At 54.8% G+C, this 19881-nt stretch overlaps 1 protein-coding gene across 1 annotated transcript in view; it reads right to left on the bottom strand.

The window, feature by feature from the left end:
* Window positions 1–679: 679 nt before the first annotated feature.
* Window positions 680–19881, bottom strand: part of LOC122369379 (girdin-like) — a 114718-nt gene continuing 95516 nt past the window's right edge. Inside the window, exons 9-30 of the mRNA XM_043344084.1 lie at window positions 19481–19607; window positions 19072–19210; window positions 17802–17986; window positions 16884–17036; window positions 16367–16486; window positions 15424–15570; window positions 10602–10727; window positions 9568–9876; window positions 8997–9254; window positions 8538–8722; window positions 8202–8319; window positions 7575–7967; window positions 7120–7293; window positions 6698–6832; window positions 6201–6401; window positions 5600–5838; window positions 4281–4489; window positions 3762–3950; window positions 3359–3475; window positions 3021–3148; window positions 2127–2320; window positions 680–1806 (exon numbers count right to left, since the gene is read on the bottom strand). Of these exons, the coding sequence (XP_043200019.1) occupies window positions 1506–1806; window positions 2127–2320; window positions 3021–3148; window positions 3359–3475; window positions 3762–3950; window positions 4281–4489; window positions 5600–5838; window positions 6201–6401; window positions 6698–6832; window positions 7120–7293; window positions 7575–7967; window positions 8202–8319; window positions 8538–8722; window positions 8997–9254; window positions 9568–9876; window positions 10602–10727; window positions 15424–15570; window positions 16367–16486; window positions 16884–17036; window positions 17802–17986; window positions 19072–19210; window positions 19481–19607 (4147 nt within the window). The 3' untranslated portion in view covers window positions 680–1505. The remainder of the gene's footprint in view (window positions 1807–2126; window positions 2321–3020; window positions 3149–3358; window positions 3476–3761; window positions 3951–4280; window positions 4490–5599; window positions 5839–6200; window positions 6402–6697; window positions 6833–7119; window positions 7294–7574; window positions 7968–8201; window positions 8320–8537; window positions 8723–8996; window positions 9255–9567; window positions 9877–10601; window positions 10728–15423; window positions 15571–16366; window positions 16487–16883; window positions 17037–17801; window positions 17987–19071; window positions 19211–19480; window positions 19608–19881) is intronic.

Raw genomic sequence — 19881 nt, 5'->3', positions numbered from 1 at the left:
GAACGAGGTTCAAAATGAGAGATGAAATTAATTGTCACCGGTGACCACCTCATTTTGCATGGCTTCAGCCTTCAGGGCCGGGACAAGTGCGGCGCACGAGGCCCCTGAACCAGAACAGTGTCTAAACCTTCTTTATTTCTATGGTCTAAACCCCGAAACGCACAACTATCCCTTATTAAACATCGTTTCTAAAGAATAGACTAATATCAGCTCGGCAAGTCGCGAGCACTTACCAAAAATTTTGTTTCTGTAGAAGCCCGGCAGGGGCGCGGAGCCGGAGCCGGAAGTCCGGCTAGGGAGCCGGAGCCGCCGGAGCCGGCATATTTTGCCCTGAGCCGGAGCCGGAGCCGTGAAACAATATAGCCCGGAGCCGGAGCCGTCAAAAAAGGTGGCGACTCCGGCTCCTTTTTTTGAAGAGGAAAAATTATTGGCTTAGTTCGGTTTGAAAGTTCAAGGCAGTAAAACATGTCGTATGTAAATATGAAAATAGCCTTGTTATACAAATACAGAAGCAACGTGCACCAATCCCATCGTCTTTTTTCTTCCACCCGTATTTAATCGCATAGGGGATGTACTGAGTATTGGAGCCGGAGCCGGAGCCGGAGCGGGAGCCGGAGCCGTCTGAAATTTCCACGGCTCCGCATCCTCAAGAAGGTTTTACATTCAACAAAAAATAGCTGTCATAACTTCCATATATTTCGAGACAAAGCGACACGGCACGGTCACATTCAGGTGTACTCTACAGCGCAACGCCTCCTGACTACAACAGATATCACATCGCTTCAACGGTGACAGGACTGGGCGGGAGGCTAGAGTAAGCATACGGGAGCAGACAGCCAGCGCGGCCCTACTACCAGCTAACGGGCGAGGGCCAAACAGCCAGCCAGCTCCGACCGGCGGAGACGGACAGAGATATAGGGAAAAGAGGAGAGGCTAGGGAGACAAACAGACGGACAGACAGACGGACAGACAAGCAGATACTGACTAACGCGCCGGCAGACGCGGGGCACGGACAGGCCCGGCCCCGATAGGAGTCACGGCAGTTGGCAGTGTCCGGTGGTCTGGAAGATTACCGGGGGCGCTCGGCCCGCCCTCAACACGCGCCTCACGGCCGATCCACTCCGGCGCCGCACGCAATACCTCTGCCGTCACCCGCAGGAGAGCCGCACACATCGAGATCAGGAAGATAAAACAATAATTTCCCACTCTGCTACCGACATAGGTACACATACGGCAAACATAAATAATAACACACGACCGATGCGCTCATGATTGTCTTATTCATATAAATGTGCGTTACATAATGCAATACCTACATAAATGAAGAAATGCCACAAGCTGCCATTCGTTTCACTCACGCGACTCGCAAACCGATTCAGCGGCGACTCTGACACAACGAGGCCGGCGCTCGAGCGCGAGTCGATCACCACTCCGCCGCGACAGCTGATTCAGCTGCGGTCTGTAGCACCGAGCGCGGCCGTGTGTGTGTGTACACGCACCCCTACCTACACGCACCCATACTCGTACCAGAGCGCGGCGGCGGCGGCGCGCTCCTTCTGACTGACACCGTCGTCGGCCGCGGGCGGCGGCGGCGCCTGGCGCGGAGGCACGGTCGGCCGCCGCCGCTGCAGGGGTGTGGCCGGCATGCTGCGCGCGCCGGCCGAGGGCGGCACCGGACTGGCCGAGTAGGGCAGCGAGCCCGGCTGGCTGGGCGGCGGCGAGGCGCTCTGACTGGAGCTCGGCGAGTCACACTCGGTCAGCTGCGGCCGGCGCAGCGCTAGTGACTTGGCCGGCAGCGGCGGCGTCCTGAGCGGGGAGCAGAGGCATGGCGTCAGCACGGCGGTACGGTAGCAGCTATGCATACATTCTGATAAAAGACGTGATGAATAGGCCATCACGAGAATTAGGTAAGGAGTTAAGAACGAATGAAAATCGCGAGAAAGACTAATACTGCGGCGAAGCAATAATAATAAAAGACATTCGTCAAACACGTTTTATTTTATTTATTTATTTTTGACTTGATACACAAAACATTTAACATTTAAACTCCGGCAGATTTAAAACGGTAAAAATAGCATTCGAGCGAGTGACCTCTCAAACACGCCATAAAACTGTCTCGCACACACCTGACGTCCGGTGTGCCGGCGGCGGATCTGGCCGGCAGCTTGGGCGGCGGCGCCGGCGACTGGCCGTTGATGGTGATGGTGCCGGTGTCGGTGCTGGTGCTGGACGCGCTGTCGCCCGCGATCGAGATGGTGGTGCAGTGCTCGGTGGAGCCGCCCACGCCCGGCGCCGGGCTCGTGCTGATATTCACCAGACTCTGATGATAGAAGAAAGAAGACGGGTTAGACCCCGGTATAAGGAAGAGCCCATAAAGAGGGGAGAAAGGATGCTGTGACGACCACAACAACCGAAAGGGGGGGGGGCAGACGGAACGGAAGAGAGAATAGCAGGAGAGAATAGTTGGATATAGCAGGCAGGGAAAAGTGACGGGCAAGATAACAAAAAAGGACATGCTCAGTATGCGCATTCCAGATTCCACGTACAAAAGAGGGAGTTGAGTGGCATGGTAGCAAGACAAGACACGAATTAAGGATAAGAATGAACGCCTTTCAAACTTGTCATGAGAATGCCCCTCCTTTTTCATGACCAGTGACGGTATGGGGTACAACCGCAGGCAGGTAAAGGATATGGCATTGAGTCGACCGCCGGATTGATATCGAATCGAATCTAGGGCTGAATGGCCAGAATCGTAGAAAATTCGAACAAGATTACAATGTACAATAATGGAATTTTCAACATCGCATGATTTATATCGCATCGTTCAACGCAAATTCATCACGTCATTTCCTATTCGGCGTGAACTTCAAGACAACGCCACATGGGATCACACCGTCCCACGAATAATCATTCACACAACAGAATCCACCGCAGACCCCTCTTCATGCCGAGACAATGCTCCGCCTTTGCTCTCCACCACGATTCCCTAGACGCGCACCCATGCCATGCTCTCGTCTCACCTGGAAGCATCCTCCGTTGGCGGGCGCGGGCGAGGTCTTCAGTGACACGATGTCGGCCGAGTGTATGCTGGAGATGGAGCCCATCGATGGCCGGATCAGAACCTCCGAGCGGCACGCCGGCAGGCCGTCTGTCGGGAGGGCACCCGTGCGGTCAGCTGTTATAGCTCATGAGGTCAGCTAAAGAAGCATTTATTGGTACTGAAAAACACGGAGTATGTCCATAACTCACATGGTGAGGAAACCCGAGCAAAGCAGCCTGAAGTAAAACTGAAGTCAAGCAAACAAGAGAACGGACTAAAACTGACCGCGTTCGGCCCGTGACCCCTCCCATTACTCACTGGGCTGACTGAGGCCCACGTCCCGTGTGGGTATCGTATCGTCCTCGTCGTTGTAGTACATAGCACGGCGCGTTCGACCCATACCCGGGCCCAAACTGAGCCGGTGGCTCAGCTTCCCTGCACGCGCAAAAAAAAGAACCGATCGTTAACACATATACACAGACACTGTGATCGCAATAAGTTACAAACCGGCAAGGAGCCAGGCATAAGCGATGGCAAAGGAAATGCTTGAGTGGCATCTGTGAGTCTAATTTACATATCACAATACGTTTGAGCATGCTGTTCAGACTTTTCACCGGAAATCGATACTGCGCTACCCTACCCCTCATCAAATCAAGTCTCACCGATGCCTCAACCCCACCCGATTCCAGCTACACTCTCGGTGCGTAGCGCCTGCACTGACCGTTTGCACGCCGGTCGCCGCCGGGGTCGGTGGACCGCAGCAGCGCCGTCTCGTCGATGGAGACGGAGGACCGGTAGCGGCGCCGGTCCTCTGCCAGGGAGAGCGGCCGGCCGCCGCCGCCGCCGCCCCCGCCCAGAGAGCGGCGGGAGGAGGGCCGCTCGGAGCACCGCTCGTCAGCCGCCTCCTCCTCTGCAGAGCGGGGAGAGGGAGGGAGGGAGTCAGACGGCTGGGGAATTAGGGCGGGAGACCAGCTGAGAGAACGAATGTATGCAATAAATAATACGCTTTTAATATTGTAGAATATAACATTTTTTTACAAACAATGTGCACAAGAAAACAAATTTACCCTATACCACATTTCCGTATGCTTCCTTACACTGTGAAACAAAGCAAGACTCCAACGTTGAAAGTTGAAACATGTCTCAAGTCTCAACACAGCCGAAAGCTAAAAGATGCACCCATCCACCCACTTCCAATCAATCCCTCACGTTCCTTTCCCCGCTGCTGAGCTCCACCCACCCTGCTGAGGCGACTTCCGCAGCGAGTCGGGCCCGCTGTCAACGCTGTCGTTTCCGCCGCTGCCGCTGCCCAGACTAGCCGAGTCCGGACTGTCAGTGACGTCATCGAGTCGCGAGCGGGACCGAGAGCGGGCCGTGCGCGGCACCCGGCTGATGAGGTCCGTACCGGCGCGCTTCACTCGCCGAACCAGGTTGGCCCCGAAACCGCGCCTGAGGGAGCGAAGGGGGAGGGAAGTTAGAGAGGGAGTAGGTGTTAAAACTGCATATGGATATGGGGAGAGAAGACGGTAGGTAGGTTTGGAAGGAACACACTGGATGTGAATTTTATAGCTACGCCTACATCAGTGAAAAAAAAAAATGTTCCGGAACCTAAATAGTAGATGAGTGAATAAATCAGTAAAACGGTTTTCAGAGGTACCAAAAGGAGCAGGGCATGGGAGAGTAAGGTCGATAGATTTCCTGGTTTTCGACTTAAGCTGATGGCATCTTCCTGTGCTCACGACTCGTGATGACCAAAAACACAGCATGTGCTCACAAAATACAACATCAACCATCAACATGCAACATTCGGCAATTACTGACAGAAACTCTTATTGCTTTCAGCTGAACAGCTGCAAATTGTGAACTAAGTCGATAAGTAAATACATCTTTGAGCCTGTAAATTCATCAGCCAATCAGTGTGCCGGTATCGCCAGTCATAGATTAATCCCGGCGAACACTGGCTCTGAGACGGCTTGAAGTGGGGTGTTGCGTCGGACTGGTCGTCACAGCTCGCCCAAGAGACCTCAGACTGACTCATGCTCGAAAAAAAAAATGTCTATGCTTAACTCAACTGTTCTGATTATTCCTTCAGGAATAGCTAATTCATAACAACAGCATGCAATAGACTAGCATACAACGACGTACAAACAGCCAACGACACATCCGAATTGTGTACAAGACAACGTGTACGGAACTCACGAGTATTGAGGAGACAGAGATCCACGGTCGCTAAGAGAGCACCGTGGGTTAGTTGGCACTGAGTCGATGGACCTTTAATACAGCACAAGTTAGTGCATGCCCGCTGATTGTTATTTCAGGACATGAATTGATACACAGCAGAGGCAGGTACGTACGCCAACTTTAAACCTAACGACAACCACACAACTCGGGTGTTAAACAAAATACCGAAGCTATTCAAAGTTGAAGCTTGGCTTAGCCAGATGCTGGCATGTGAACAGCGAAGCACTTCGTAGACTAGCAGACTACGTTATTAACCATAGCTGTGCACTGTGTTAGCAAGGTGTCTACCAGAACCCATCGGTCCATATAGGTACTGACTTTTTCGGCGTGTAGTTGTCCATCCGCCGATACTGCTCCATGATTTTCTCCTCGAGTTTCTCCTTCTGCCGTCGGAGGTTGTTGAGCTTGTCGGCCAGGCTGCGCTCCTCCTCGTGGAAGTGGTCCTTCTCCTCGAGTGTGGCGGACAGCAGGTCATGGTACTGGGTGAGCAGCACCGTCACCTGGCCCATAAGGGAGCGGCGGTCCTCCTCCAGTGCCGTGTTCAACTGTGTCAGCACCTGACGGGGGGGGGGGGACAAAGGGTCAGTCACTGAGCTGTGTCAGCACCTGACGGGGGGGGGGACAAAGGGTCAGTCACTGAGCTGTGTCAGCACCTGACGGGGGGGGGGGGGACAAAGGGTCAGTCACTGAGCTGTGTCAGCACCTAGAGAGAGGAGACAGCGGGTCAGTTACTGCAATGGCGTGTTCAGCTGCGTCAGAACCTGGGAGCGCGCACACACAATTAGATGAAATATGACAGGACACGCCTCCAACGTCCAGTCAAATGAACTCGAGTTTCGATACTTGTGCAGAAAACGGCACAGCCTAGATAGCTCCAAGAGCTCAATCCTCTCTCCGGCACACCGCGCGGCCGTCTCACCTCACATCGGTTGGAGAGTTTGGAGATTTCCACCTCCAGGCCGTTGATGTGGTCCCGGTTGTCGCACATCTGGCCGCTGACCTCTGTCTGCTTCAGCTTCAGCGAGTTGTTCTCAGACTTGAGCGACTTGTAGTCCGACTGCAGCGACTTGTACTCGGTCTTCAGCTTCTCGTTGGCCGTGAACAGACTGCGGAAATCGTCCTGCGAAAAACGGCGGCGGCATGCGTTAGACGGGTGACGTAATTGCTGCCTAACGGCGTTATATTGTTAGAAAAAAAAAACAAACAGCATCGCTGTCATATTGTGGGATAATAATGAAAAGCTTATGATGCACTGGATGTGCTTTTGCAACATTTAGACAAATGCAAGCATTTGAGTTAAGCGATGAGTCAATGATGAGACGCACACAAAATGCGAAAACTGACTTTGGGATTGACTATTGGAATATCATTGACGTTACGCTATTCTCCATACACCACTCATGAATCGGTCCAAACCTTGAGCCTGGAGTGTTCCTCTCGCAGGTTCTGTAGGGAGCGGGTGTCGGTCCTCAGACTCTCCCGTTCCTCCTCCAGAGTCTCCTTAATCCTGACTAGGTCATCCTGACCGCTGGTAGCCGCCTCATAACGCTCCTGAAACGGCAGCACAGGGTCACACAGGTCAACCCGAGAGGTCAGTCCGGGCACAGCCGCACTTCAACGTCCTGTATTAGAATGGAGGTCGGTGTGTGATCTAAGGTGCAATTATTTTCGCTTCACCTCGTTTTACAGGAAGGTCGTAACTGTCTATGAATTCTAAAACGCTACGATACAAAACGTTTCAACCATCTTTTTCAATGTCCATTGCAGCCCCGACCTGAGGTTTTCTCCCTTCTCCACGACGGTGGTATCACCAGGAAAGTAATATTGGTGCTATATACCTGCAGCTGTCGGAACTCGTGTTTGACCGTCTTGTTGGCGCTCTTGAGCTGCGCCTGCTCGCGTTTCAGCTGGTCATACTCGACGGTCAGCTGCTCGTGCAGTCGCTGCAGGGTCTCGTGGTCGGTGATCAGCTGCTCCTGGGAGGCGCGCGCCTCCTCCTGGGTACGGCTCAGCTGTGGAAGGACGCGGCAGCGGGGTCAGACAGTGGCAGTCACACACAGGGAGGAGCAGAATGTGACTAAGAAAGCCCGGCGTAGACATTGTGAACAGGGATGACAGCTTCCGGGATACCCATCTGCCGTCCTCTACATATAATCCTCTTCCCACACCAACTAAACTGCTCCCTCTCTTGTCTTTTTTCCTGTCATCCCGCCTACCCACCCCTCCAACCCCACTACGACCGGCCCTTCCCTCTTCATCCTGCCTTCCCTCCCTTCTCCCTTTCCGTCCTTACCTGGTCCTTCTCCTGCTGGGCGGCGGCCGCCTGTGTGCGCAGCCCGGTGATCTGCGCCGTCAGCGAGGCCGCCTGACTCTGCACGGTCGTGTGTTCCACCTGCAGTTTGGCCAGCTCCGACTGCAGGTTCACGTTGTGCTGCGTCAGCTGGGAGAGCTGCGACTGCACGCTGGCCAGCGCGGCACGCAGCTGCTCCAGCTGATCCGTCAGCGACTCCTTCTCGCTGCTGAGGCTGTCCCGCTCGGTGGCCAGGTTGTTGTTGCGCCGCTCCATCTCTGCCAGGCGCGCCTTGACGCCGCTGAGCTGTTTGGAGCTGTCGCTGGTCACCTGGCCCGTCTCCTGCTGCAGCTGCTGGTACTCCTGGCGGACCGCCGACAGCTCCTGGCGCACCGCCTGGCGGAGAAAACACGAACTAGCTCAGCACACGGCCGTATACGCAGCGCTAAGAACGTTGGTTTTTGCGAGACTGAAATAAGAAGAGCTGGCCCAAAATAGGCAAACAAATTTTCTATTTATCATGACAAAATGTCCATGAAGAGAGTAATTGCTACAAGCTTAAAAGAAAACTGACATTTAGCTCAGTCAGCAAGAACACGCGTGACCGGTGAAGACCGTAGAGTACCGTACCTGTTGCCGTTCCTGCGCCTCCTTCAGTTTGTTCTCCAGCAGGACGATCTTCTGGTCCTTGACCTCTGTGCTCTTCTTCAGCGCCTCCTCCATCATCTGCTGCAGCGCCTTGAACCGGCTGCAATGGACGGCGTCGGTGATTGAAAACTAGCCTCTAAGTGACCGATAACAGCTGAGCTGCTAGGCAGTATAAAAGTAATTGACTATATTCCATCCCCTCCCATCCCGTCCGGTATAGCCAACGTCCTCTCCTCGACACTGTAGCCAGAGCCCACCCCCTCCCTCCTCTTCTAACCCACCTTCCCCAAACACTGTGGTCTGACCTCCCCTCCTCACCTCTCCCCTGCGCTGTAGTCGGAGGCGGCCAGCCGGTCCTTGTCAATGCCGACCCGTTGCAGCTCGCCGTTCAGCTGTTCCAGCTCGGCAGTCAGCTGCTGGCTGCGGATCTTCTCCTGAACCAGCTCCTCGCGGAGGGTACAGAGCGTCTTTTTGTCCACCCGCGTCTCCTGCAGTAGGCTGGTCTGGAGGTGGAGGGTGGGGTCAGTTAGTGTAAGCGTGGCACATTGGTGAAGTATAACAACGTCCGGCCAGTCATACAGACCATATGAACGAAAATTGCCGCACGCCCTCTCAGCATTTAGAAAACCAAGCAAGGATTTTCAGCAGTTTCGGGTTGGTATCGTTGTTACAAATTGGTGCTCGTACTAGCATACAAATCCATAAACCATGTCAGCAGCACATCCCTCTAGGTTTCACATCCCTCCCTCGTATCCCAATATCCATCCCACTCCTTACCTTCTCACTCTCCAGCTGTTTGAGGGCGGCCGCCTGGGCGTCCCTCTCCTCCAGCTCCTTCGCCAGCCTCTTCCCCTCTCGCTCCAGTGTGGCCACGCGCGACGACAGCTCGTCCACACTGGCGTCCTTCACCTCGAGCGCCTGGCGCAGGCGGGCCGTCTCCTTGGAGAGCGAGCTCTTCTCCCGGGACAGCATGTCGTTGGCGGCCTCCAGCTCGGTGCCCTCACGCTCCAGGTCGTTCAGACGCCGGGTGGACATCTGGTGAGGGGAGGGGAGGCTAGTCAGGGGAGGCCGGGTGGGAGTCAACAGTGGAACCGCCGATCGGTGCAAGTGGACCGATAAGTGAAAAGGTTTAGATGAAGATTACAATGGATTAATTGATGTAAATTTCTAAAGTTGTTTCAAGGCCGTTTGAAATGGCAGATTTTTTTTTTTTTAACTACTGACATCACTGTGGTTCAAACTACGCTGGAAACACTCGAGCGAACGGAGCTAACAGGCGTCTCTCCACAGCGATTCAACACGTCACCAGCTCGCAACCCAGCCAACCACTAGCGTTCCCCATCCTCACCTTGAGCGTCTCCACCGTCTTGAGCAGCTTCTGGTTCTCCGTGTCCAGCTCCTTATTCTCGGCCTCCAGCTGCTGTGCGCGCCGCTGCCCGGCCTCCGAGGTCTTCTGCAGCTTATGTTTCTCCGTGTGCAGTGCCGACAGCTGCACGTCGCACTTGACGTGGGCGTCCCGCAGCTGCTGCAGCTGCCTCTGCAGCACGTCCCGCTCCTGCTGAACCTCCTGCAGTCGCTCGGCAGCGCAGCGCTCCTGCTCCTGCAGCCGGCGCGCCTCCTGCTGCAGGCTCGAGTGGTCCTCCCGCACCGACTCCAGCTGAGGAGAGGGGAAGGGGGAGGGGTCAGTGAGGAGGAATGGGGATGGAAAAAAGAGGTAGATGCCTGGCTGACAAGTGACAACATCAATTTTCAGCAATGAGTGGAAACTGATCGAACCCTAACATAACTTTACATATCCAATCAAGCTTTCCATGCAAATAAACCACGAGTCGTGAATAATCACTGAGGTTGAATGTGCCTCGTGCTTTCATCCGCACGACCTTATCCTCGTCTTTGCTTCTCCTCGCTCTCCCAAACCCCACCAATAATTTGCCGGAACTAACTCTAGATTCGCTCTCCCTGTAATCCGACCGTGCATCATGCATATCGAGCACGGCCTTGGCCGCCCGCTATAGGATCCTTTTTCACTGCTGACCGCACGCTCACGCACGGGACAAAAACAGGGAGGCACCGCGATCACGGCAGGGTGTTTTTGTGACGTCATGATCACAGTGTGTGACGTCACGGTCCGATGAGCATTCGGGGGGGGGGGGCTGACCCAGCACCAGGTTCTGACAGCACTGCTGATGTGGTATACAGTGACAAGCAGCCCACTGTGAACTGTCGTTCCGAAATAGAAAAACGCTCCGACAGCGTTGTAGGTCACACGTAGAATACCATGGCAGCATGCGTACACTGTTGAATCAACGCAAAGTTTCTATCATAAATTATCGCCACATCGCGGACTACACTGAGCCTGCTAGCCTCCAGACGTTCTCTCACCGTTGCCAGCTGCTGTTTCATGTTCTCGACCAGCTTGGTGAGCCGCTGGTACTCTGTCTCCAGGTTAGAGTGATCCTGTTCCAGCTTCTCATGGCGCTCACACGTCTGACGCAGAGACGCGATGGCCTGCGGGGATACGAGGTCAGGGGTAAAATCAGCAGTCGGGACTTGAGAGGTGAGAGGTGAGAGTATGCTTGTTTATTTGAGATGAGGGCTAACGATTCTCAAAGATATCGCTTAAAAATATGCAATAGACATTCCACCATAAAAAGAAGCAAAGACAACACCTTCATTTGCAATTGTTTGTCATCAAGTCAATATAACAAAATACGTCGTTAACCCTCGCCGGCACAGGCCATTTGTTGTTGTTGTTGTTGTTCCTCCCGGGCGACCTCTAGGGTCGCCCGTCAGCCAGCGGCTCCAGATGGCGCCTGAAGCCGCGGGCCAAGGCCGCGACGACGTCGCCGTCGCGCAGCTGCGCAGGGTCCACGTGTATGTTGCCGAGCAACCGAAGGCGCAGTCCGGCGAGACTCGGGCATCGGAGCAGCACATGCTCCGGTGTGTCCGCCTCCTCCTTGCACACGATACATCGCGCCGCAGGGCAGTCCTTCTCGGGGCAGCCGGGGCACGAGTTCGTCGGAAGGCGGCCGATACGGTGGAGATACTGGCGGGCCATTCCCCAGTGACCGGCCCTCAGTTGGTGTACATCCACCGCCTCGCTCCTGCTCACGCCGGAGACCGGGCTCGGCATCCGGTCTCCCCAAATTCGCCGGAAGAAAGAATCCGGCCACGACTTGCGCCATGCCTCTGCAGCCGTCCTGGCCACGGCGCCCGTGATGGTGCGGACATCCGCTGGCGCCTCCTGCTGGAGGCCGGCTGCTTCTCTCGCCAGCTCGTCCGCCTTTTCGTTGCCGGGGATACCGCAATGCGCTGGTACCCACTGCAGCATCACCTCTTGGCCTCTGGCGGAGATGCTGAGCAGCAGGGCCCAGATCGCCGCGCCCATCGGGGTGGTCTGCGATCCCGCCCCTCCGGCCAGCATGGACAGCGCCGCCTGGGAGTCGGTACACAGGACCACGGGTCCCTCTGCCTCGGCACCTGATAGGTTGCTGACCTCCTCCAGCGCCGCTTTGATAGCGCACAATTCGGCGCGGGTGCTGGAGCACAGGCGTCCTGCGGCGACCCTGATCTCCCTGGCCTCCCCGTTCCTGAGTATGAGGAGGGCGCCGCCGCCGCCGTTCGTCGTGCCGCCCTCCGCCGAGCCATCGCTCCAGATCCAGGTAGCGGCTTCTGGGAAGGTGGCGAGGTAGTTCTCGGCGGTCTGGCGGCGAATCGCGGCGGGGGCGTCCCGGCTAGCAGCCCCGCTCATGTTCGGGGATATCCTGATGGTGCCCGGGTCAGACCACGGGGGGAGCATCACCTGCAGGCGCTCCTCCACCGGCACATCCTCCAGGTGGCATGCTCGGAGGGCCTCTCTCCCTAGGCGTCTCCAACCAGTGGTCGACTTCAGTCGGCGAGGGGGGTCTTGATCGGCGATCACTCGCAGCGGGTCGTCTTCAGGTAGCGATCTCGCCAGGCAGAGCATCCTGGTGGCCAGAGTGCCTCGCCTGACCTGAGCGGCTGGTAGTCCGGCCTCTGCCATGAGCGGTGCTACCGGGGTTGAGCGTGTGCAGCCGGTCACCACGCGAGCCACCGATCGTAGCTCGCGGTCCAGCTGCTCGACATGTCCGGGGGGCGTGGCGGGTAGCCACGCCGATGCCGCATACTCGAGGGCTCCTCTGATGTAGCCATTGGCCACCGTCCGGAGCTGCTGTTCCTGCAGTCCCCACGACCGGTTCGTCATGGAGCGCAGGTGGGCGATCCGGGGTTTGGTTTTTCTCCTCACACTGGCACAGTGCTCGCCGAAATGAAGAAGCCTATCTAGCGTGATGCCGAGGAGCTTCAGGTGAGGGCTTCCCTTGACTTCGGCACCATCAACCTTGAGCTTGAAGTCAGTGGCATCCTTGCTCCACTGGGAGAGGACGAGGGCTTGTGTTTTTTGGCCGGCGATCTTCATTTTCCAGCGGCGCGCCCACCCCGCTAGGGTGTCCGCTGCCTGCTGCGCTCTGGCCTTTGCTTCGGGCATCGAGGCTCCTGCGCTCAGTGTCGCCGTATCGTCCGCATACGCGAAGACTGACGTCCTCGGGACGCGGCCGAGGTCCTCGATGAGGTCGGCGGACCAGAGGGTGAAGAGGGTGGGGGCCAGGACCGACCCCTGTGGCAGGCCCGCTCGAAAGGGGCGCTCCGAGCTGCGCACCCCATTCACCTCGGCTCTGGCTCGGCGGTCCCTCAGGAAGCCGAACACCCACGTGGCCATGCACCTCGGGAGGTGACGGAGGAGTTTTGAGTAGAGCATCCGGTGGTCCACTGTATCGTAGGCGCGGCTAAAATCGAAGGCCAGCAGGACGAACTTGTCAGCGGTAGATCCGTCTACCGGGCGTCCCCGTGGCTTCGGCCGGTTCCAGCCGTCCTGTACTGTCTGGATCAGTCTGGCAAGGCTCTCCTCTGCGCCTCGGCCTCGTCGGAAACCAACCTGTTCGGGCGGAACCAGGCGCTTCTTATCCGCCACGTAGGTTAGTCTAGCGGCGACCATCCGTTCAGCCAGCTTCGCCAGGTGACTGGTGAGACTGATGGGACGGTAGCCGCTCACCGAGCCCGGGTTCTTGCCTGCTTTAGGAATTGGGATAATGGTTGCCCTTCTCCAGGTCGAGGGGATGAGAGCGGTATCCCAGGAGCGGTTGATGAGGGAGAGGATGACTCCCCGCGCCGTAGAGCCCAGGTGTGACAGGTACTCGGCGCAAATATCGTCTGGGCCGGGGGCCTTCCTCATCTTCAGTTTTCTGAGCTGGGCCTCCATCTCCTCTTCCGAGAAGGGTTGACACGCGTCGGTTTTTCGGCCCTCACATGAGCACGGGCGCGACTTCGCTTCGACGATTTCCGCTTTGACCGCACGGTCCCGGTGTCGTAGGCGTACGTTCCTGCTCACGTTTGCGTAACTTGAGATGAATGCCTCGGCCTTGGCACGGTCCTCCACAGCCAGCTGGCCGCGGTCCCCGTTGATCGCCTGGCCGGGGCATGCACTCTGTACGGCACCCTCCATCTTCTTCAGTATCTTGGACACCTTCCCGATAGAGGTCGTGCGGTTTAGTTCGTTGGAGGCGAAGTCCTGGAATGCCTTCCTTCTTGCGGTAGATTCTTGTTCCGCTGCTCTTGTTTTGGCAGCTTTCCATCGGGCTCTTGTTTCCTCCGAGGGGGCCCGTTGGAGCTCCGCTCTCGCTTCCCGCCTTTCCGATATTGCGTCCACCAGGTCAGGGTCGGCGGCCCACGGCTTCGGATCGGAGCGCGCGCCCCGGGGGACCCAGTTCCGACTGGCCTCGGCGATGACAGCAGTCACCCTCACTGTCAGGGCTTCCACGCTGAGATCTCCGGCCGGGATCCTGGCCATCTCCTGCTCGCATTCCGCTTTAAACGCGGTCCAGTTTGCCTTATTGAAGGCCCACTTGGGTTTCCTGACGCGGCGTGGGAGGTGTCCAGTCGTTGTGGCAGTGACGACCTGAGGGAGATGATCGCTCCCCAGGTCTGTCCCGATATTCCATGTACAGCGCCCCGCGAGGGTCCTGTGAGCCAGCGCCACATCCGGCGCAGTGAGACGTGAGCCCTCTCCGTAGCCAGCACGGGTGGGCGCCCCGGTGTTGAGCACCCTCCAGTCCGCGGCCTGCGACCACTCGTAGATGTTGCGCCCCACCTCGTCCGGGTCCGAGCAGGAGGCATCCCAGGAGGGGTGGTGCGCGTTGAAGTCCCCGACGATTAGAGTACAGTCTGATGTGGGGAAGGCACAGGCCATTTTGAGTCCTTCGACGGCACAAGGGGGAGGGGGTTGGTACGACCCCCCCCCTCGCGTTTGGCCCCTGATTGAGCTAGAGCTTCGCGGAAAAAACGAGCGTGTTGCCCGTCACGAGACGAAGCCGATGATACCCAATTTTAAGGTCCTAGGCCATCGGGTGACCTTCCAGGTCAGGTCAATGACCCGAAAACCGGGAAAATCGGGACCTGTTAGAAAGTCGTAAAGTGTGGCTGCTATGTGGTTTTCCGGGGTGCTGATCACGAATATCGTGTTAGTTTTGATCAGAGATGATGTCTTTAAGCATTTAGACCAGGTCAGGTCAGGTCAGGTCAGGTCAACCGGTAGGGGTTGTGACGGGTATTCGTAATACGTGTCAACCGCCTCTGACAGCTTCGTAACATATTACGAAGGCACCAAAACTACTTCGTAAATGTTCAAATGGTTGCTAAATTCGAATTCAGCTCCAAAAACTAGCCTAGAAACATGTAAAACTCGAAAAAGTGAACTGAGGTCACCCGAGGTCACCAAAGGTCAATGACCTGACCTGACCTTCAGGTGACCTTGACACCCACCCTAATGCATGGGAGCAACATCAAATCACATGTTTGAACGTTTGAAACCACGAAAAGCTTGCAAACGCGCGGCTAATGCGAGCCGACATGCGCCGAACCGCGATTTCGGCCAAACATGGTCACAGAAAAGAGGTCACAGGTCAAAGGTCATTGGGGTCAGGGTCATGAAATTTTCAGGGTAGGTGTAAAATTGATCAATGCGAGGGTACTGAAAGTTTCGTCGCGATCGGCCACTTTTTACGCGAGTTATTCGCGAAAAACCTTAGGGGGGGGTTGCATCAACCCCCCGTGCCAGCGAGGGTTAATGATAGGTCCAAGCAGAGCACACATTTTGTTCTGCTCTTATGACGCCAATTAATTTTCTCACCGTCTGCAGCTGTCGGTTGTCGCGCTCCACGCCGGCCTTTTGTTGTTCGGCCTCCTCCAGTCGGACGGAGGTGTCGCGCAGTCGCTCCGTCAGCCGGCTCAGCTGCTGCTGCTGAGCAGTCAGTCGGGACAGCTGGCTGTTCAGCTCCTGAAACACGTCAGCAGAGCCGTCAGCAGAGCCGTCAGCAGTCAGCAGTCCGATCAGCAGTCAGGAGGCCGTCCCATCAGCTACTGCTTCTGTCGATTTGGGAAACTACCGGAAAACCAAGCTAAGGCTTACGTAAAACTCCAGAATTAGAATTCCTTGCAACGCGTAAGAATTGCATTCTTATCTACGAAACTTCGAAACTTGCACACCAGACCTCATAACAAGAATAGCAGAGTTTCGCAATTCAAAATAGCAGCCTGTATCCAGCCCACTGAGGCCAGCCGATATTGAAACACCAGACGCGAGTGATTTATGGTTATGTGCCCGCCGCAGTTTCCGGGAAGCCAGAAATCATTCGCAGAAATCCTTTGAATGAACAACCGCTTACGGATTGCCCACCTGACAACGCATCAATCAGAGACTGAAAACTGAGAGCAGTTCCACAAAAGCGGGAAACTCAAGCACTAAAACAAAACTAACAATTGGCTGCAATAACGTTGCATTTCCCAGGTGTGTGCATTGCTAAACAACAACGAAATATGAGCAGCTGCAGCCGCGAGCTCAGCGAACGAAATATACGGAGAATGCTAAAAAAGAAGCTCGCTTTTGAGAATGACTGTGAGCCACGCTGTAGCAAACTTAACTCGACATTCGAGACCATTGAGTTCAGGAATACTCCACCATCAATCCTAAGTTATATCTACAGCTCTAGTATAGAACGTTCAACCTTAGCAACTTTCAAGACAGCTGAACTGAACACCTCAACCCTGTCGCTCGGCAGGCGGCGGACACGCACCTGGTTTTTGACGGTGAGGTCGCAGTTTTCCTGTTCGACCTGCTGCAGCCGCGTGTCCCTGGTCTGCTGCTGACGCACCCGCAGCGTCTCCACCAGCTCCTGCAGCTGCTGCTTCTCCCGCTGCGGGATCGGTGAAATAGGGGAGGTCAGGGGGAGCAGAGGGGTGGCTCAGAGGAGAGCAGGGATGCCAGTTGGATAGCTTATAGGTCGGGAGAGTGCCATAATAACACTTTTGGCAAACAAACTGGATGATGTGTGCTCAATATTCAACAGTTATACTCGTACATCCCAAACGAAATCATAGGCTTTAGCAGCCTTCTGTCGGAATTAAACTAATATGACCCAGTCATTAATACACACTAAAAAATATACTATCCCCATAATGCCACCATATCTGCTCACCCACCCCTGCAATTACTGCCGGCCAACTAAGCCCACTGTCCAGCGGCTGAACTAGGTATCTCTTTCGTAAGGGGGAGGAGAGAGGAATGAGGGAGGGGGAGTTCGTACGGCGTACCTGAAGCTCGGCCTGCTGGCGGTCGCTGTTCTCCCGGACCGTCTCGATCACCTGCTGCAGCCGCTTGGTCTGCTGTTCGCCCTGACACCGCTCCTGCTCCAGCTGCTCGGCACGCGCCACCTCCTCCTGGGAGCTCTTCTGTAGCTGCTCCACCTGTGGGAGGAAGACGTGGGGGTCAGAACAGTATGTAGCTGCTCCACCTGAAGGGTTAGAACAGTCAAGGTTAGAAGGTTAGAAGGCCAGAACAGTCAACTCCTCCTGAGAACTCCTCTAAAGCGCGGCTCGTGTGCCCGGTTCGTGTGCCCATTGAATTCGATCCATTGTTTCATCCGATAGAATAAAGAAAAATGCTCCGATATACCTGCAGTACTTGGCTATTTATATATATGGACATCTAAAAAAGATTGAATGGCGTTCCTGTGTGTAGGCTTTGCGCAACGGTCAGCTTTATCGTGAGAAAGCAAAATTGCTCAGTTTCGTTGTCGTTGATTTCTGAAGCCGGAAAATGTGATACAATCCAACGTGCTAACGTTCTGATCAGAATCGACCTAGTACCTGTCAATGGCTTTTTATCATAGAGCGATCGGGCGTGACCGTATGTGCGAGATATATTGAAGCAATTACAAATCTAATTCCACAAAAATAATCCCATGCTAGGTAGTCTCACGGTGTGTCTGGCAGCTCCAAGGCCAAAAAGTATCCAACACATCTACAGATATTAAAGTTTAGAATATTGCCTAGTAGCTTCGTGCCTTCTCAGATCTTCACGGAAGGAGCCACCGACCAAATGCCGGATCGAATCAAGACGGCTCGGCAGCAGGCGAAACGTAGGCTGTTTCCACACTGTCCACAATCCGCAGTCACAACTTCGTATTCCCGCTCTCGTGCACCCTCCCACTTTCTCCCTCTGCCACTCACCTTTAGACTGAGCCGCTTGTTCTCCTTCTCCAGCTCGATGATGCTCTCGCTGGTCTGGCGCGCGCTGGTCTCCCGCAGTGTCTCGACCAGTGCCAGCAGCCGCTGGTTTTCCAGCTCCAGCCGCAGCGCGCGGCCGTGGGCGTCCGAGGACAGCTGGTCAGACAGGCTGCTGTGGCCCGACGAACCTGTGGACAGGGAGAGCAAACACTGAGCTATGCTTACAGCACCGGGAGATTCCAGAGCATTCAATATGATAACATGAGCCAAAGTACCAGCATCCAGCTGCAATCATCCTACTAAACTCCAACATGGACATGTAGGCACCATATAGGCACCACATAGACACCGCATTGGACTCCTCACATTGAAATAATACACTAAAAAAGACTCCATCTGTTGTGGTCTGGAGCATTCTGCGGAAAATTACTCCAATTTCCAGTGCTCCTTCTGTGACAAAGGGAGCGAGTAACTGCCGCAGCTTTCGCTCGGTGGGATAACATCTAGGTCTTCGGAGGAGCCAGGGCGGAGGAGCCACCATGGTTGGTCGGTAGGTGAACATGTGGGTCTTCATGTGCGTGGCGAGGCGCTGAGCCCCGTGCGTGACGTATAGTGGAAACCACAAACTGGAACTAGTTCCAGCTTTAAATATGCATTTTTGCCACAGTAAAATAAGAAATTAAGGAGTTAAATCGGAGCTCAGTCGGTGGCCGCTCGCAAGTCAGCTGGAATGCGGTAAGTCTCGTCGCTTTACATTGGACGGCGTTTATCCTTATTGTTAGCACTAACTACTCATTCTACGACAATCAGTCTGATAGACACGGCGAATTGAGTTCCAAAAATACGAGGCAAAGTTGGGCGATTAATATCGCTAATGGTCCAGCGAACGCTCAGCGAAAATAAAACGTGACTGAACAGTAAAATGCCAGTGAATGCACGTCTGCAAACGCGGTAGTTGGTGTAATAGGCTAGCAGGTCTGCTTTTATTATAGGGAGAGCGGAATACCAAACGTTTCCGTTGGGAGCCCGCTGGCACACTAACGCGCTTCCTGTTTAAATTGTCCAATAGCGAGCGTAATGTCCTGTTGGGTTTTTGCGTTATTCAGCATACCAAGAATTGTATGTTGTCAAGCATAGGTACCGTCTTTCTGGTGTGAGGACGGGACACAAAACGCATCATCCTCCTGGTCCCTCAGCAGGGATGTACCGTCCTTCTGGTCCGAACGTACCGTCCTTTTGATCCAAACGTCCCGTCCTTCTTTTCTGAACGTACCGTCCTTCTGGTCCTTGCGCAGGTTGTCGAGCTCGGCCACCAGTGAGGCCGACTCGTTCAGCGTGTTCCTGCTGCTCAGCTGCAGTCGGGCGTTCTCCTCGAGCAGCTCCTGGATCCGGTCCCGATCCATGTCGCGCTCCTGAGGAGCACAAAAAACATCTTAATTGAGCATATTCCAAGAAAATGTCCTACTACAGACAGCAAGCCTTCTTCATGACAAGAACGACACAATTCGACACAATTAGTAATCCGTGACAGCAGCCCAAGACGATGAACGACATTGGAAGGAAACCTTCACTCAGATTTCAATTCCGCTCAATATACATGTCAGCATAGCATTTACGGTTTTCTAATGACGGCTAAATAATCTGTTCAAACTATAGTCGGCAGAGGCCTGAGACCTACTCACCAGACTAATATCGTTAATTTGCTGTTTGTATTTGAGCACGGCAGTCTCGAGCTCGACGATCTGCTCGCTGCGCTTTCTGGCCGTGTCCAGCTGTTCCTCCAGCATCTCCTTGGTCTCCACCAGGATCCTGTGACGTCATATGCCGAGGGTCAAATACCAGAATCAGAGGTCAGTGGACAAGGGGTCTGGGGTCACTGTCATGGGATACCTGACCTAAGAAAAAGGTATGGTGCACAATAAAACGAGAATAGGTCTGGCTGATATAATCCTTTCACGAGGCAGACGTATTTGACGACAAAATTACATTTTAACTAGCATGAAGGTCATTCGGTGAATAAACAGTTAAAATACTTCAGAAGTATAGGACAGATTAGCATCAACACCATTGTTGCATAAGTTGT

The sequence above is a fragment of the Amphibalanus amphitrite genome, unplaced genomic scaffold (assembly GCF_019059575.1).
Source record: "Amphibalanus amphitrite isolate SeventyFive unplaced genomic scaffold, NRLGWU_Aamphi_draft 001030F_arrow, whole genome shotgun sequence".
Lineage (NCBI taxonomy): Eukaryota > Metazoa > Arthropoda > Thecostraca > Balanomorpha > Balanidae > Amphibalanus > Amphibalanus amphitrite.
Note: the sequence above shows the minus strand (reverse complement) of the source record. Positions and strands in the feature narration are given on the sequence as shown.